The sequence below is a fragment of the Salvelinus namaycush genome, chromosome 5 (assembly GCF_016432855.1).
Source record: "Salvelinus namaycush isolate Seneca chromosome 5, SaNama_1.0, whole genome shotgun sequence".
Lineage (NCBI taxonomy): Eukaryota > Metazoa > Chordata > Actinopteri > Salmoniformes > Salmonidae > Salvelinus > Salvelinus namaycush.
This window is the reverse complement of record NC_052311.1, coordinates 66,707,242-66,722,851: the sequence shown is the minus strand read 5'-3', so window position 1 is coordinate 66,722,851 and position 15,610 is coordinate 66,707,242. Positions and strand designations below refer to the sequence as shown.

The window sequence follows — 15,610 nt, the reverse complement described above, 5'->3', positions numbered from 1 at the left end:
CCACAGCTGCTCATACCAGCACTATATCTGCCAACCTGGTCTCAGAGCATTTTGTATTATTCTGTATGTACCGAAACACTCCATTTATTATGATTTTTATTTATTTAATTTTTATTTAACCATGTAACTAGGTAAGTCAGTTAAGAACAAATTCTTATTTACAATGACTGTCTACCTCGGCCAAACCCGGACAATGCTGGGCCAATTGTGCGCCGCCCTATGGGACTCCCAATCACAGCCGGATGACACTGTACGTTACGTTTCGTATGGTATGTATTAATTTGTGGATGTCCATCACCCATTTCTTATGATATGTTACCAATTACAAATCCTATTATATGTTATGCATTTGCAAAACGTACAATATGTTACAGATTTGCAAAACTATGATATGTTACGAATTTTAGCTATGTCGCTAGGTGGCTAACATTAGCTAGGTGGCTAACATTAGCTAGGTGGCTAACATTAGCTTGCTGGCTAATGTTAGCTAGGCTACAGGTTAGGGTTAGGAGTTAGATTAAAGGGTTAAGGTTAGGGGAGGGGTTAGCTAAAAGGGCTAAGGTAAGAGGGCTAAGGGGGGGCTAAGGCCTCTAGTAGTGTGACCATGTTAACCCCATCTGCCTCTCGTGTGACCATGTTATCCCATCTGCCTCTAGTAGTGTGACCATGTTAACCCCATCTGCCTCTAGTAGTGTGACCATGAAACCCCATCTGCCTCTAGTGTGAGCAGCAAAGACTGCATAATATGAAGGTGAGCAGTGAACAGTTTCTCAAGCTGTTTGGTTTCCTGATAAATTGATGACTATAATTTCAAGGAACTGGATAATCTCTTGCAAAATATATTTTTTTAAATGTATGAAACCCACTTCCTCAAAAGGGCCAAGTCATCACTATATGTGTTACTCATATGTTGCCTTGTGTTTTTGAAGGCAGCAAATACTTAACCGATGTGAAATGGCTAGCTAGGTAGCGGTGGTGCGCGCTAGCAGCCTTTCAGTCGGTGACGTCACTTGCTCTGAGACTTGAAGTAGTGGTTCCCCTTGCTCTGCAAAGGCCGCGGCTTTTGTGGAGCGATGGGTAACGACGCTTCGTGGGTGACTGTTGTTGATCTGTGCAGAGGGTCCCTGGTTCGAGCCCGGGTATGGGCGAGGGGACGGACGTAAAGTTGAACTGTTACACAGCTTTACCTATGGCAAACGTGTCCTTTGGTACCAGACTGTTATTCAACATTTTCTAATTTACTTCTTTAGATGAGATTGTTATACATCAGTCAACACAACAGATATGTACATAGGATTGTATACATGTATTTCTATGTTGTAGAAATTTGAGGAAGTAGAATAAAACATTGGGGGAAATGTACTTTTGATATATCAATAAATAAATGATATGCAAATATCTTGTTACGTCTCTAGATATTTTTGGCTATACAACATTTCAAGGTTAATTTATCTGCATTAATGTAGCCAGTATCAGGAAACATTCAAGAAGCACTTACAAAAAAGGGCCAATCTCGCCATCTGGTGGACAATGTATGTTTTATTCCTTTCCTTATTCTTAATCTGTAGGATACTTCATCTCTACTTTGAAACAACCTGGCAAATTCCCAGGCCATTCAACCTGGTCTCAGAGCATTTCGATTTATTCTGTATGTAAATCCGAGACACTCCATTTAGTATGATATGTTATGTTTGGTACGGGTACCAGTGGAGGCTCCTCAGAAGAGGAAGGGGAGGACCATCCTCCTCAGTGAATTTATTTTTAGATAAAACTATACAAAATATATTCACATGTCACCAAATAATTTATTAAAACACAATGTTTTGCAATGAAGGTCTACAGTATCCTCAACACCACTCTGTAGGGTAGCACCATTGTGTAGCCGAAGGACAGCTAGCTTCCGTCTTCCATAGACTTACACAGTAATCATGACAACTAACGGAGGACGTCCTCCAACCTATCAGAGCTCTTGCTGCATGAATGAGAAGCCCCTGACTGCAGTGTGCAGTTCGGGGCCGGGCTCAATGTGGGCGGAGTCAAACGTGTTTAACCTGAAACCTTGAGGTAAACGTCGGTCGACGGTATCAACGTCAACGAAAGCGAATCTTAATCGAACCTAACCAACATGGATAAAATTATAAACCATGGAAGTAAGTGAGACTGTCATTATGCATAATGTACTTAGTAATATTCTTGTATACCAGTGCAGTGGTATATTTTTATATGACCAACTACCACACTGATAATAGCATAGCGTTAATTAGCACCCATTTGCATGGGAGCTAGCTAATTGCTCACAATGAGGGAATCTTATTTGGACAAATTTGCCTACATGAGCAGTAAGCCTAGGTTTACTAGTGCGCCATCGTACGCCATCGTGCATACATTTATTTTGTACCCCCACCAAACGAGATCACGACGCGCAGCTTAAAATATCAAAACAAACTCTGAATCAATTACATTCATTTGGGGACAGGTCGAAAAGCATTAAACATTTATGGCAATTTAGCTAGCTAGCTTGCACTTGCTAGCTAATTTGTCCTATTTAGCTAGCTTGCTGTTGCTAACTAATTTGTCCTGGGATATAAACATTGAGTTGTTATTTTGCCTGAAATGCACAAGGTCCTCTACTCCGACAATTAATCCACACATAAAACGGTCAACCGAATCGTTTCTAGTCATCTCTCCTCCTTCTAGGCTTTTTCTTCTCTTGACTTTACATTGCGATTGGCAACTTTCAGAAATTAGGTGCATTACCGCCACTGACCTCGTTCGTCTTTCAGTCACACGTGGGTATAACCAATGAGGAGATGTCACGTAGGTACCTGCTTCTATAAACCAATAAGGAGATGGGAGAGTCAAGACTTGCAGCACGATCTGCTTCACAAATAGAACTGATTTCTATTTTAGCCCTTGGCAACGCAGACGCTCATTGGCGCGCGCAAGCAGTGTGGGTGCAATAATTGAATAATATAGATTTCTACATTTATTTTGCAACGCGAGCGGTGTAGTGAGCCTGTAAGTTACACATAGCGAGTCTACACAGCCTACACATAGTATATACAATAATGAAATCACCTGGTCCCAACATACATAGCAAGTCAAGAAAAGTCGTTGTAACTTGTCCACACTGCAAACTGAAGTTAAATAAGAAAAACTTCAAAACATATTTACGAAGAAAGCATACACATTGCTTTGAAACAGTGTCCGAGGAAAGATTTTGGCATGTGAGTGCACTGATGTGAGAAATGGTGTGTTTGCAGTCGAAAATACATTTTCTGGTCGAGCAACACCCATACATGTTGTGAAAAATACTTGGGCTACTTCAGTTCCAACTGTGTTCAAAACTGTTATGCATGCTGGAGTATAAAAAGCTGTTGAATTGTACTTCTTTACTTTCACATACACTGTGTTCACAGAAACATTGCTCGGATCTTGTCCCCTGGACCTTGGAGGACTTTTGGTGTGGATGATGTTCAGGTTAGATATTCCATTAAATGATTCCACTGAACTGTACCATTTGATTGTCATTCCTTTAATGAAAATTCAACCTTGTTCACACCACAGGACCAAAGCAAGGTTTCTCAAACAACTGTGGGGTGTTTGTTTTGATGGTAAAATGCTGGCTATTCAGTATATTATATTAGTCCTATTTTCTGTTATAACATATGAAAAGTTATTATTATTTCTGTACTTGCAACATGCAAAGCACACTATTGTTATTGATCATACTTTTCTTGTTTATTATTCTTGACACTTTTTGGGACCTATTTCCTACAGTTTTTACACTACATACACTATTCATACATCAAACTCCTGCAGAGCTGGATGTTGACGTGACATGCTGTGACTTCTTGGGGGGGGGGTGTCTTCTACATCCTGAAATATATTCCTGGGGGGGTATTATTATTATTATTGACTATTATCATTATTGTTGTTATCATAACTATCAAACTTAACAACCTACTATTTCTTAACTTACGCTCTACATTACAATGGAAGCACAGTGTGATTTTACTGAGGTATGTATGAAATTCTCATCACTAGTGGATATAATGTTTTTTGGGATACCCATCCAATTGTGTGATTTTCTTTTTCAAAGGAAAACATGCAGCAAATTAGGCGATGGTGGTGCCTAGTTCTCCTGCAGAACTTTCCCACGCCGTAAGTCTTGAACATTATGAAAACGTTTCATTTGCATCCTTAAAATCACTTGTTTTTCTGTAGCCAGACTGACCTGAATATATCTTCATATTGAATGTATGTAATGTATGTCGTTCACTCACTAAGGTCTGAAAAAAAGAGGTTGAAAGATCGAAAAAGGCAGCGAAAACAAAACACACAACAGGTAGGTGTCATAATGTATGATGAGTGATATAGTCTTAAACCAATGTTTATCTGTCCATTATAGACAGAATACCAGCTGACTGCTTCTTCCCTAAATAGTTATTGCATAGTTTGGAGCTGTCCTTTGGGTCATTGTCCTGTTGTAGGAGGAAATTGGCTCCAATTAAGCACCGTCCACAGGGTATGGCATGGCGTTGCAAAATGAAGGGATAGCCTTCCTTCTTCAAGATCCCTTTTACCCTGTACAAATCTCCCACTTTACCACCACCAAAACACCCCCAGACCATCGCATTGCCTCCACCATGATTGACAGATGTCGTCAAGCACTCCTCCAGGACTTTTTCATTTTCTCTGCGTCTCACAAATGTTCTTCTTTGTGATCTGAACACCTCAAACTTAGATTTGTCTGTCCATAACACTTTTTTCCAATCTTCCTCTGTCCAGTGTCTGTGTTCTTTTGCCCATCTTAATATTTTATTTTTATTGGCCAGTCTGAGATATAGCTTTTTCTTTGCAACTCTGCCTAGAAGGCCAGCATCCCAGAGTCGCCTTTTCACTGTTGATGTTGAGACTGGTGTTTTGCAGGTACAAGTTAATGAAGCTGCCAGTTGAGGACTTGTGAGGCATCTGTTTCTCAAACTAGACACTTTAATGTACTTGTCCTCTTGCTCAGTTATGCACCGGGGCCTCCCACTCCTCTTTCTATTCTGGTTAGGGCCAGTTTGCGCTGTTCTGTGAAGGGAGTAGAACACAGAACACAAGAATAGACTGACGAGTTTCGTAAGAAAGTTCTTTATTTCTGGCCATTTTGAGCCTGTAATCGAAGCAGCCTGTAAGCCTGCTCCAGATACTCAACTAGTCTAAAGAAGGCCAGTTGTATTGCTTATTTAATCAGAACATCAGTTTTCAGCTGTGCTAACATAATTGCAAAAGGGTTTTCTAATGATCAATTAGCCTTTTAAAATGATAAACTTGGATTAGCTAACACAACGTGCCATTGGAACGCAAGAGTGATGGTTGCTGATAATGGGCATCTGTACTTCTATGTAGATATTCCCCCCAAAAACTGCAGTTTCCAGCTATAATAGTCATTTACAACATTAACAATATCTACACTGTATTTTTTATCAATTTGATGTTATTTTAATAGACAAATAAAAGTGATTTTCTTTCAAAAACAAGGAAATTGACCCCAAACTTTTGAACAGTAGTGTATATATAAAGAAAATTGGGGGGGGGGGGCTTGCCTGTTTTGAATGTTATTTTGGCATTAATATGTGTCGCATATCAGTTTGCAAACAATTTAAATATATATATATATGTCATTCAGTTAATAAAGCTGCATACACACAGTCTCTTTTTTGTTTTCTTGAGTAAGGCAGCTCCAAAATGCAGGTGTTTCAGCCTAGCTCAGTGCTTTCTGTGGTGGGGCGAGCCAGCAGAAAATAAGAGCATTGCGCCGTGATTGGCTCAGTGTTCTGTCACTCATGGGGACAGTACGTCATCACCAAGTTTAAGTCCTTAGTAAGGGTAGACATCCAAAATTTCAGCCCTTTGGGTCCTGCCATAGAGTTATATTACAAGTACGTGCCCTTCCAAGAAGGCTCAAGGTCATTGGCCACAGATAAACCAAATTCCTGGTTAAATAAAGGTAAAATAAAAAGTTTTAAAAATGATGTCAAATCACGTTATATGTACAGTAGCTTTGATTGGACTGATCATGTCAACATCTTACTTTCAAAGTCTTAGCTAGCAGTCATCATCATGAATCAAGTCGACAATCTACTGGCAAATCCTTTTAATCCTTGTCATATGAAGATAAATAATTAAGAGAAATTATAGATAAAACGTATCAGTACTCATCGGCCATTGGACATAAAGATTACACAACAAGTTGGAAATTGCAAATTGAACAATGAGTCGTTGGTCTATTTTCACCAATGCGGTATTGTAAACACATCGTTCGTGTCCCAGTGTGTGTTTGTTTGCCAACTTTTTTTGTACAGCTTTAACAGTGCTACTGATGGTAGTGCTGGTGCTTGGCTTGCACATACAAATTCAGCACCCATAACATTCTATAATAGAATTGTGTTATTTAACGTGTCAAATTAAAAGTTTGTTTAACGCGTCAAATAGTGTTATATCTTTTTGACACACAAAGATCCAAACGGCATTCAATGTGCTACACCCTAATAATTTGGTATATTTTCACCTCTTAATTTCGCCTACTGTTCTAACTTGCAGCACATGTACCCTATAACCTGTTTTCGAGAAATGTAATCGTTGAATATTGTAAGAGCTTTCATTGTCTGTTTATGTGCCCCCTTTATTTATCCTACAGTTCTGACTTGTTGTACAGGGAGTACTGATTGTTCTGAATTCTGTCTCTGTACATTTCAAAAGTGCTGAACAAATAGTTATATTGACTACGTCCGTAGTCGCTCGCTCATTAATGTCTTAACCGGAATTACGGATTGTCTCTTATTCGCTTGTCGTCCCCTTATGCCATAGTTTGTACATCTAAATTGTCAATAGAAACCACATTTGTTTAAGCAAGTCAGCCATATCAGCTATGTTTTTTAAAAAGCAGTAAATGAGTGAACTGTTTCGCTGCCAGACAAGGCTTCGCTGATAGCCAGGTGTAGCAGTGGTAAGGTGTTGGGACTGCTGTTGGGACTCTGCTGTGGGGACAGCTTTATGTAGGCCCTAACAGTTTGCGCGCACCGTTTGTCACCATTATAGTGCAATTAATGTGTTGTTTAGTGTTGTGTAGAGGCATTTCTGGCATGCATCCCAAAATTATAATTTTTTTGCCCCACCAAGATCTACATGTTAAAATTGACACTGACCATACTAAACGTAATATATCAAACTAAATTTATTCTCTCAGAATTACTTATAGAATAATACAAAATGCTCTGAGACCAGGTTGGGCCATAGAAAATGTAATGTATGTATGCATAACCCTATTGCTTTAAGTAGGCTAATATCAGTGAAGGAGGAGAGGATATGAGATGAGATTAGGGCAGGAGGTGTTGTTAGTCTAAACTATTGAGATGGACTTGCACCACGAATTTAATATAACTGAAGCACTATTTTGTCAGGCCCCGATGTAGCACAACTACTGCGGTTGAAGCCTAGGATATGCATGCAAACTAGAACTGTCTCCAACACTTCATGTTTGGTCCTTGGAGCTCATATGTATAGCAGCGGCACCTACCAATACAGAAGTGGATAAAAGTTTCCCTCGAAGTAACCACAGCTGCTCATACCAGCACTATATCTGCCAACCTGGTCTCAGAGCATTTTGTATTATTCTGTATGTACCGAAACACTCCATTTATTATGATTTTTATTTATTTAATTTTTATTTAACCATGTAACTAGGTAAGTCAGTTAAGAACAAATTCTTATTTACAATGACTGTCTACCTCGGCCAAACCCGGACAATGCTGGGCCAATTGTGCGCCGCCCTATGGGACTCCCAATCACAGCCGGATGACACTGTACGTTACGTTTCGTATGGTATGTATTAATTTGTGGATGTCCATCACCCATTTCTTATGATATGTTACCAATTACAAATCCTATTATATGTTATGCATTTGCAAAACGTACAATATGTTACAGATTTGCAAAACTATGATATGTTACGAATTTTAGCTATGTCGCTAGGTGGCTAACATTAGCTAGGTGGCTAACATTAGCTAGGTGGCTAACATTAGCTTGCTGGCTAATGTTAGCTAGGCTACAGGTTAGGGTTAGGAGTTAGATTAAAGGGTTAAGGTTAGGGGAGGGGTTAGCTAAAAGGGCTAAGGTTAGGGTTAGCTAACATGCTAAGTAGTTGCACAGTAGCTCAAAAGTAGTAAGCCGTTGAAAAGTAGCTAATTAGCTTAAAGGCTAAATTTGTCCATGATGAGATTAGAATTCACAACCTTTGGGTTGCTAGACGTTCGCGTTATATGCCGACCCCAACCAACCACCATACTTTAGTTTTTCCTTAAGTAACCCTCTGTCTTATCTAACCATACCAAACGTAACATATCATACACATTTTTGTTTCACGGATCTGGATTTACATTTACTATGTTGTGTCTTGTCTATGAGACCAGGCTGCAACATCAAAACAACACTTCCAACAAATCCACTCTTGCCAGATGCGACTACGTTCACACTGCGCACATCACAGCTTTTGTGAGCGCAAGCCCTGCCAAGTACATGTCATTGACCAACAATCGGCAGCTGTGGTAGGTGTTACCTCTCTTCTGCAAAGCTCCCAAAATACGGGCGCTGGTTCTCTGGGTGTGTGACGTGTATACTGTACAACTCTGCTCACCGTCAGAGTAGACTGAAATGACTATACTTCCTCTCTTCTAAAAGTCCTGCATCATCCCCTTGACCTCCTTCACTTTTGTTTTGTGTGAACTGTTAGTTGAAGTTGTTGTCTCTCTTTCCCCTCTTTCTTTAAGCTCTTTTCTGTTCTGCTTCTTTAAGTGCCCAGGGGATGAAACCATTCAAACAAACTGCCTGTTCTCTCCTGGCTTATTTATAGTGTAAGCAAACAGCAGTGTTTGTCTCTAGTCTCTCCAATGCTACTGGGACTACTAAATGATCGGTTATAGAACATGGCTAATGTGGTAAGTACATTTCTCATTTCAAACCCTTTCTACTGTCTATGTGTTTTCTCTTTTCTCCTCGTCTGTGGTCTTTGTCCTACACAAGTTCTCTTTACTCCGCTTAAGTCTTTCATGCTGTTTGAATTCCTTTGTGTGTGTTTGTATGCATATGTCCGTGCATCCATACACCCATATTTCCCAGGATATGTTCTAACTCTCTCTCTCTCTTTTACTTTCTCTTTCTCTCTGTCTCCCCTCTCTCTTGCCGACTCCCACCAGTCTTTCTGGTTTAACAGAAAATCAGATAAGTATAGAATACCTACAGAGAGGTTAGAGAGTGTGGTTAGAGCACAACGAGACAAGCTCCCATAGTGTGTCAACGGCACCAATCAGATGGTCTGCAGTGCAGTGGACAGCCCCTGTAAGGGGAACAGTACTTTCCGCTCTTACTATGCTGTGTGTGGTGTTGCCTCATCTGGTGACATCGGAATCATGTGAGCAGCGTGAATATAATCTGATCTGGCCCTTGTCAGATGAGACACTTCAGGGGATACCTCTCTTTCTCACACCCACACAACTTGTCAGTGTTAGAGCAGAGGACCGGAGACTAAAGACAGATCTCTGTAATGTATAACTTGGTGAAAGAGGATATTGTTGTCCTCGCCAACACACATTCTGCCCGCACTGTTTTTATCTTAAACCCAGTAGATTGGCCTGTATTACCCAAATGATCAACTGATTCTTGACTTCTCCACAGACACACATGGATTTGGACCTGGGAGGGATATTTCTAGAGAATAGCACCTATAACTACGATGAGGACTATGTTTATAAAGAGGAATGCTCCCCTGAAGATGGCGTTGGGGTGCGTTTTGGCACGGTGTTCCTCCCGATGCTCTACTCCCTGACGCTGATCCTGGGGCTAGTGGGTAATGGGCTGGTCCTGGTGGTTCTGGTCCAGAGGAGGCGAAGCTGGAGCGTGACTGACACCATCATCCTGCACTTGGGCTTGGCTGACACCCTGCTGCTGGTCTCGCTGCCCCTTTGGGCTGTTCAGGCCACTGGGGAATGGAGCTTCGGGACCCCCCTCTGCAAGATCACTGGAGCCATGTTCACAGTAAGGACTGGGGGGACTGGTCTGGTCAAGCAAGTGTATATATCTGTAAGAACACATAAACTGGGGGTTGGGGATGGGGAGAGTGTCACGTTCCTGACCTGTTTTCTGTTGTTTTTGTATGTGTTTGACGGTCAGGGCGTGAGTTTGGGTGGGCAGTCTATGTTTTCTGTTTCTATGTTGGTTTATGGGTTGCCTGGTATGGCTCTCAATTAGAGGCAGGTGGTTTTCATTTCCTCTAATTGATAGTCATATTAAGGTAGGTGTTTTCACACTGTTTGTTTGTGGGTGGTTGTCTCCTGTGTCAGTGTTTGTCGCGCCACACGGGACTGTCTCGGTTTATGTAGTCTGTTCCTGTTCGTGAGTTCTTCGTGTATTTATGTAAGTTCCATGTCCAGGTCTGTCTACTCCGTTTTGTTATTTTGTTAATCATTCAAGTGTATTTCGTTTCGTGTTTTTTCGTCTTGTTCATTAAAACCATGTCATTTCACAACGCTGCGTTTTGGTCGAGTCCCTGCTCCTCCTCTTCGTTTGAAGAGGAGGAGGAATTCCGTTACAGAGAGAGGGTAAATGAAAAGTATTTGGACTAGTGTGGAGTAGTGTGGTATATGATGGGGGGTACTCTTAATGGGCTCTTCCTCTGAGTCCATTAATAAACTCTCAACATTTCTGGGAAAAGAGGAAGTACAGAAGAGAAACACAGCTGTGTCAACTTAATGTTCATTCCAGCCAAGAGCTTTCTCACGTTTATATCTCTCTGTCTCTCTGTCTCTCGCTCTCTCTCTCCTCAGATCAACTTCTACTGTGGCATCTTCCTGCTGGCCTGCATCAGTCTAGACCGCTACATGTCCGTGGTCCACGCGGTCCAGATGTACTCTCGCAGGAAGCCCTGGATGGTGCATGCCAGCTGCCTGTCCGTGTGGCTCCTCTCCCTCTTCCTCTCCATCCCCGACTGGCACTTCCTGGAGTCTGTGAGGGACACCAGACGAGACAAAGTGGAGTGTGTTCACAACTACCCGTCCCTCTCCCAGTCTTGGTTTGACTGGCGCCTGGCCTCCCGCCTGCTCTACCACACGGTGGGCTTCCTCCTCCCCTCTGCCGTGCTACTCTTCTGCTACTCCTGCATCCTGCTGCGGCTGCAGCGCGGCTCCCAAGGCCTCCAGAAGCAGAGGGCCGTCCGGGTCATCCTGGCGCTGGTGCTGGTCTTCTTCCTCTGCTGGACGCCCTACAACATCACCCTCATGGTGGACACTTTTCAGGGGAGACCTGGGGAGCCTGTTTCTGTGTCCTGTGAGAACGGGAGGACAGCTGTGGAGAACAGTCTGGTTGTCACGTTCGCTCTAGCCTGCCTGCACGCTTGCCTCAACCCAGTGCTCCATCTCGGCCTGTGTAGAAACTTCCGGCGACGCGTGCTGGATATGGTGAGGTGTGTTGAGGGGGTGCAGGACGATCTGAAACGCTCACTATGGGATTCAGGTGTGGTTGAAGACTCACCTGACCAAGCAGAGGAGATGGGGACGTTGAACCCAATGACAACCATGGGACAGGTACAGTCCACCCAGAGCTGATGGGTAGGAAGAGGATCCTAATGATTAATATAGTATGTCTTCAGGGGAAGTTGATGTATGGGTCATGGGTTTGAGTCTGGGGACTGTTGGATGACTGTAACCTGGGTCATGAGAGAAAGACATGCATAGTAGAAAGCCCCTTATGAGGACTGCTTTCTTAGAATTGCACCTTAATGGAAAAAGCTCAGACTAAATGTATATTTATATATTTTTATAAAGTCAGCGGGTTGTCTGCTTTTCACGTTTTACCTATCAATGTCGTCCGGGTCTGTAGAATCTGTTGGAAAGAATTATGCATTCATTATTCAAACCTACATCTATATATATATATATATATATATGTGATTCGGAATAAATGTGACATGGAATGGAACAGAAGAACTGACCTGGAATATTCATGACAGAACCTGACCCTATTTGTATTTTGGTTAAACTGAATGTCTGGTTTCCAATTTTCTACCAAAAAAAACACAATTTTAACCACTTTTCCTCTTTCCTGTTTTTGCTCATGAACATACTTGTTTTGGTTTTGTTTCACTGTGTGATATTTCACCTCTTGTTTTCTATGAGATGTGGAGGACAGAGGAATCATGTGGCAGTAGAAGCAACACACCAAACTCAAGATATGACCTGCTTCCTGTTTCTCTTCCTGTATCAGCTAAAGTAGATGCCACTTTTCTCTTCTTGCTAAAAGGTGGTAGAGGCAAGCTGTTCAGTTGGACTGAATGATGCTGTCCATTTAAGTCCTGTCACTCAACATTGTTGATGATTAAGTAAAGCTAACTAAAGGCTGAAGTGCTTATGAAGCTCTTGAATGGAACAAGTGATGAGAGAAAGATTAGAGAAAGTTTTTGTTGCTGCTGTATGTCCTTCTAGAATAAACATTTAGGTGCACAGATGCTGTAGTGAAGCAGAGAAGGGACAGGAAGAGAGGCAGACTGTCTCTTCGTCATCTTGGGTGGTGACTTCTCATATCGCTCTTCACTCCTGTGTTATATTTAATGTTTTGTGTGCAAAGCCCTTTGGTGCAAAGCTTTGTCACCCCATGGTGGTAAGCTTTACTTGGCTTCCTGCCACAGTAAAAGTATGTATTTTTCAGCTGAAACCACAGAGAACTTGGGTAATTATGTTATCTCTTTGCGGACACTCTTATCCAGAGCAATTGTGTGCCTTGCTCAAGGGCACATCTGCCAAAAAAAATGTAACCTTCAAACCAGCGACTTTCCGGTTACCTGTGCAACACTCTTAACCGCTAGGCTACCAGCAGGCCTACCATGTTGTGTTCAGTGAGGTGGAATGTTCGGAATGTTTGCAGATAGAAATGTGATGTATAGAGCTGACACAATTCCCCAGTCTACATGCCAGACAATCATAGATATCAATACATGTCTATGATTGGTCTGTGATGTTGAATCATCCTGAAAAGGCCTTTGGTGGCGGTGTGTCTACATCACTTATGCTGATCTGAGTCTTGCTTCCTCTAGGGGTTTTCATTTTTGGTGTACAAACATCTATTAACCAACCACTAAAAGACAGAGATTCTGAACGATAGTATAACAAATATAACTTTATTCAGAATTTCACTATGTTTCCTTGAAATGCTAACCTGTCATAGGATACTGTGCATTTTTGTTATGATAAAACATATATCAAATTATTGCATGTGTCAGTAATAACAAATGCATTAACTATAACAGAGCACATATGCCAGTTATCATTTAACAAAACATGAAGCAGGTAAGTAAAATTATAAATTACAAAATTAAAACCTAAAAGGTATTTTCATACTCAGAAATGTTTTATATATTTTTTTATAGTGGAAATATAATTTTGTAATCACGTTAATATTATTTTTAAAGTGTGTACAACTGATTGATTTACTTATGTGTAACTTCATTATAGGCTCCATTCTTTACAAAGAGTTTCTTTAATAGGAAATAATTATAAGCGCTCTATTGGGAAAAGATGATGGTGAAACACGGAGGCTCTCACAACCTTCCCTCCAGTCCAATCTGCTGGAGGGGAAGCTAGAGTGGGCTGAAGGCCACATTCATATTCCACTTATTGAGTCAACAACAACTCAAGAGCAACAGGATAGAGCAGTGTTTCCTAAACTCGGTCCTCGGACACCAAGGGGTGCACGTTTTGGTTTTCGCCCAACATTACACAGCTGATTCAAATGATCAAAGCTTGACGATTAGCTGATTATTTGTATCAGATGTGTAGTGCTAGGGCAAAAAACAAAACATGCACCATTTGGGGTCCTTAGGACATAGTTTGGGAGACCTTGGGATAGAGAGATAAGTCCTTAATAGATGGCAGAGGTGTGGGAGGTGTCTCCAGACTCAGACCACATGGAGCTCCTCCGGCTGGCAGTCTGCAGCCTGACTCCACTCTTCAGCTTGCAGCCCAGGGACCTCAGCATGTCCAGCAGGTGGCGCCGGAACTTCACCCCCACGAAGGCGTAGAGCACGGGGTTGAGGCTGCAGTGCAGGTAGCCCAGAGAGGAGGTGGTCGTCAGGGAGATGTCCAGGGCTTTATGGCTCTCGCAGGTGTCCACCAGGGTGTTGCTGAAGTAGAGGGTGTCCACCATGAGGGTGATGTTGTAGGGCGTCCAGCAGAGGAAGAAGACCAGCACCAGGGCCAGGATGACCCGGACAGCCCTCTGCTTCTGGAGGCCTTGGGAGCCGCGCTGCAGCCGCAGCAGGATGCAGGAGTAGCAGAAGAGTAGCACGGCAGAGGGGAGGAGGAAGCCCACCATGTGGTAGAGCAGGCGGGAGGCCAGGCGCCAGTCAAACCAAGACTGGGAGAGGGACGGGTAGTTGTGAACACACTCCACTTTGTCTCGTCTGGTGTCCCTCACAGACTCCAGGAAGTGCCAGTCGGGGATGGAGAGGAAGAGGGAGAGGAGCCACACGGACAGGCAGCTGGCATGCACCATCCAGGGCTTCCTGCGAGAGTACATCTGGACCGCGTGGACCACGGACAGGTAGCGGTCCAGACTGATGCAGGCCAGCAGGAAGATGCCACAGTAAAAGTTGATCTGAGTTAAGAGTTAGAGAAAATCAGACTGTTATAAAACTGTTACAAAGTTCAGACAAAGAGTACGTTTGTAATTGGGTAAAACATATTGACGACAATTGTATTCCATTCGCTATTGTATTCCTCAGAAATGTAAACTAAACCCAACAGTTTATTTATTTAATGTGTATAGTCCTTACTGTGAACATGGCTCCAGTGATCTTGCAGAGGGGGGTCCCGAAGCTCCATTCCCCAGCGGCCTGAACAGCCCAGAGTGGCAACGTAAGCAGCAGCAGAGTGTCGGCCATGCCCAGGTGCAGAATGAAGGTGTCTGTCACGCTCCAGCTCCGCCTCCTCTGTACCAGAACCAAAAGTACCAGCCCGTTGCCCAGCAGCCCAAGAACCAGTGTCAGGGAGTAGAATATGGGGAGGAACACAGCGTCAAAACGCATGCCCTCCTCCATGCTGCACACACCCCCAGTAGAACAGCACGTGTCACTGTAGGTCTCATTATCATCCCCATCGTAATCACCAGAGAAGTGGTCAACTCTGGTAAATGTTAACTTTTCACCACCGGCAATGAGGGAATCCTGTAAGTGAAATAGAACTAATTGTCTTTGACATTTAAGCATAATAATGCATCACAGTGTGTGAGTAAAATGCAATGGCAAAAAAAGTGACAAATGTAGTGTTTTTCCTCAGTCTTTAACCTGTATGATTTCTATGTGTGATATATGTGGCTATTTTACATTTTGGAGGGTTGATTTTCAGATGACTGGGAATGTAATTCAGATGATGATATCCTTATGCCAACTGATCATACAGACTGCTCTATTGTGCACCCAAGGGGGCGCTGTCTACTCACTGACACAGAGGTAATAGAGCTCTCCAGCTTGTAGTCCTAAAGACCTGAAAGGAGTTGGTTTCGTTCAGCCATTCCTATA

At 42.5% G+C, this 15,610-nt stretch overlaps 2 protein-coding genes across 2 annotated transcripts; one reads left to right on the top strand and one right to left on the bottom strand.

Annotated features, from left to right (window-relative positions):
• The first annotated feature begins 9,726 nt into the window (after window positions 1–9,726).
• Window positions 9,727–11,950, top strand: LOC120047751 (C-X-C chemokine receptor type 3-like). Its single transcript, XM_038993305.1, has 2 exons — window positions 9,727–10,080; window positions 10,869–11,950. Exons 1-2 carry the CDS (start codon window positions 9,727–9,729, stop codon window positions 11,643–11,645), a joined length of 1,131 nt encoding a protein of 376 aa, XP_038849233.1. The 3' UTR covers window positions 11,646–11,950.
• A 1,985-nt stretch (window positions 11,951–13,935) lies between these two features.
• On the bottom strand, window positions 13,936–15,298 carry LOC120047289 (C-X-C chemokine receptor type 3-like). The gene is made up of 2 exons (XM_038992815.1): window positions 14,867–15,298; window positions 13,936–14,688 (listed from the first exon to the last, which is right to left on the bottom strand). The coding sequence occupies exons 1-2, from the start codon at window positions 15,296–15,298 to the stop codon at window positions 13,954–13,956; spliced, it is 1,167 nt and encodes a 388-aa protein (XP_038848743.1). The 3' UTR covers window positions 13,936–13,953.
• Window positions 15,299–15,610: the final 312 nt, after the last annotated feature.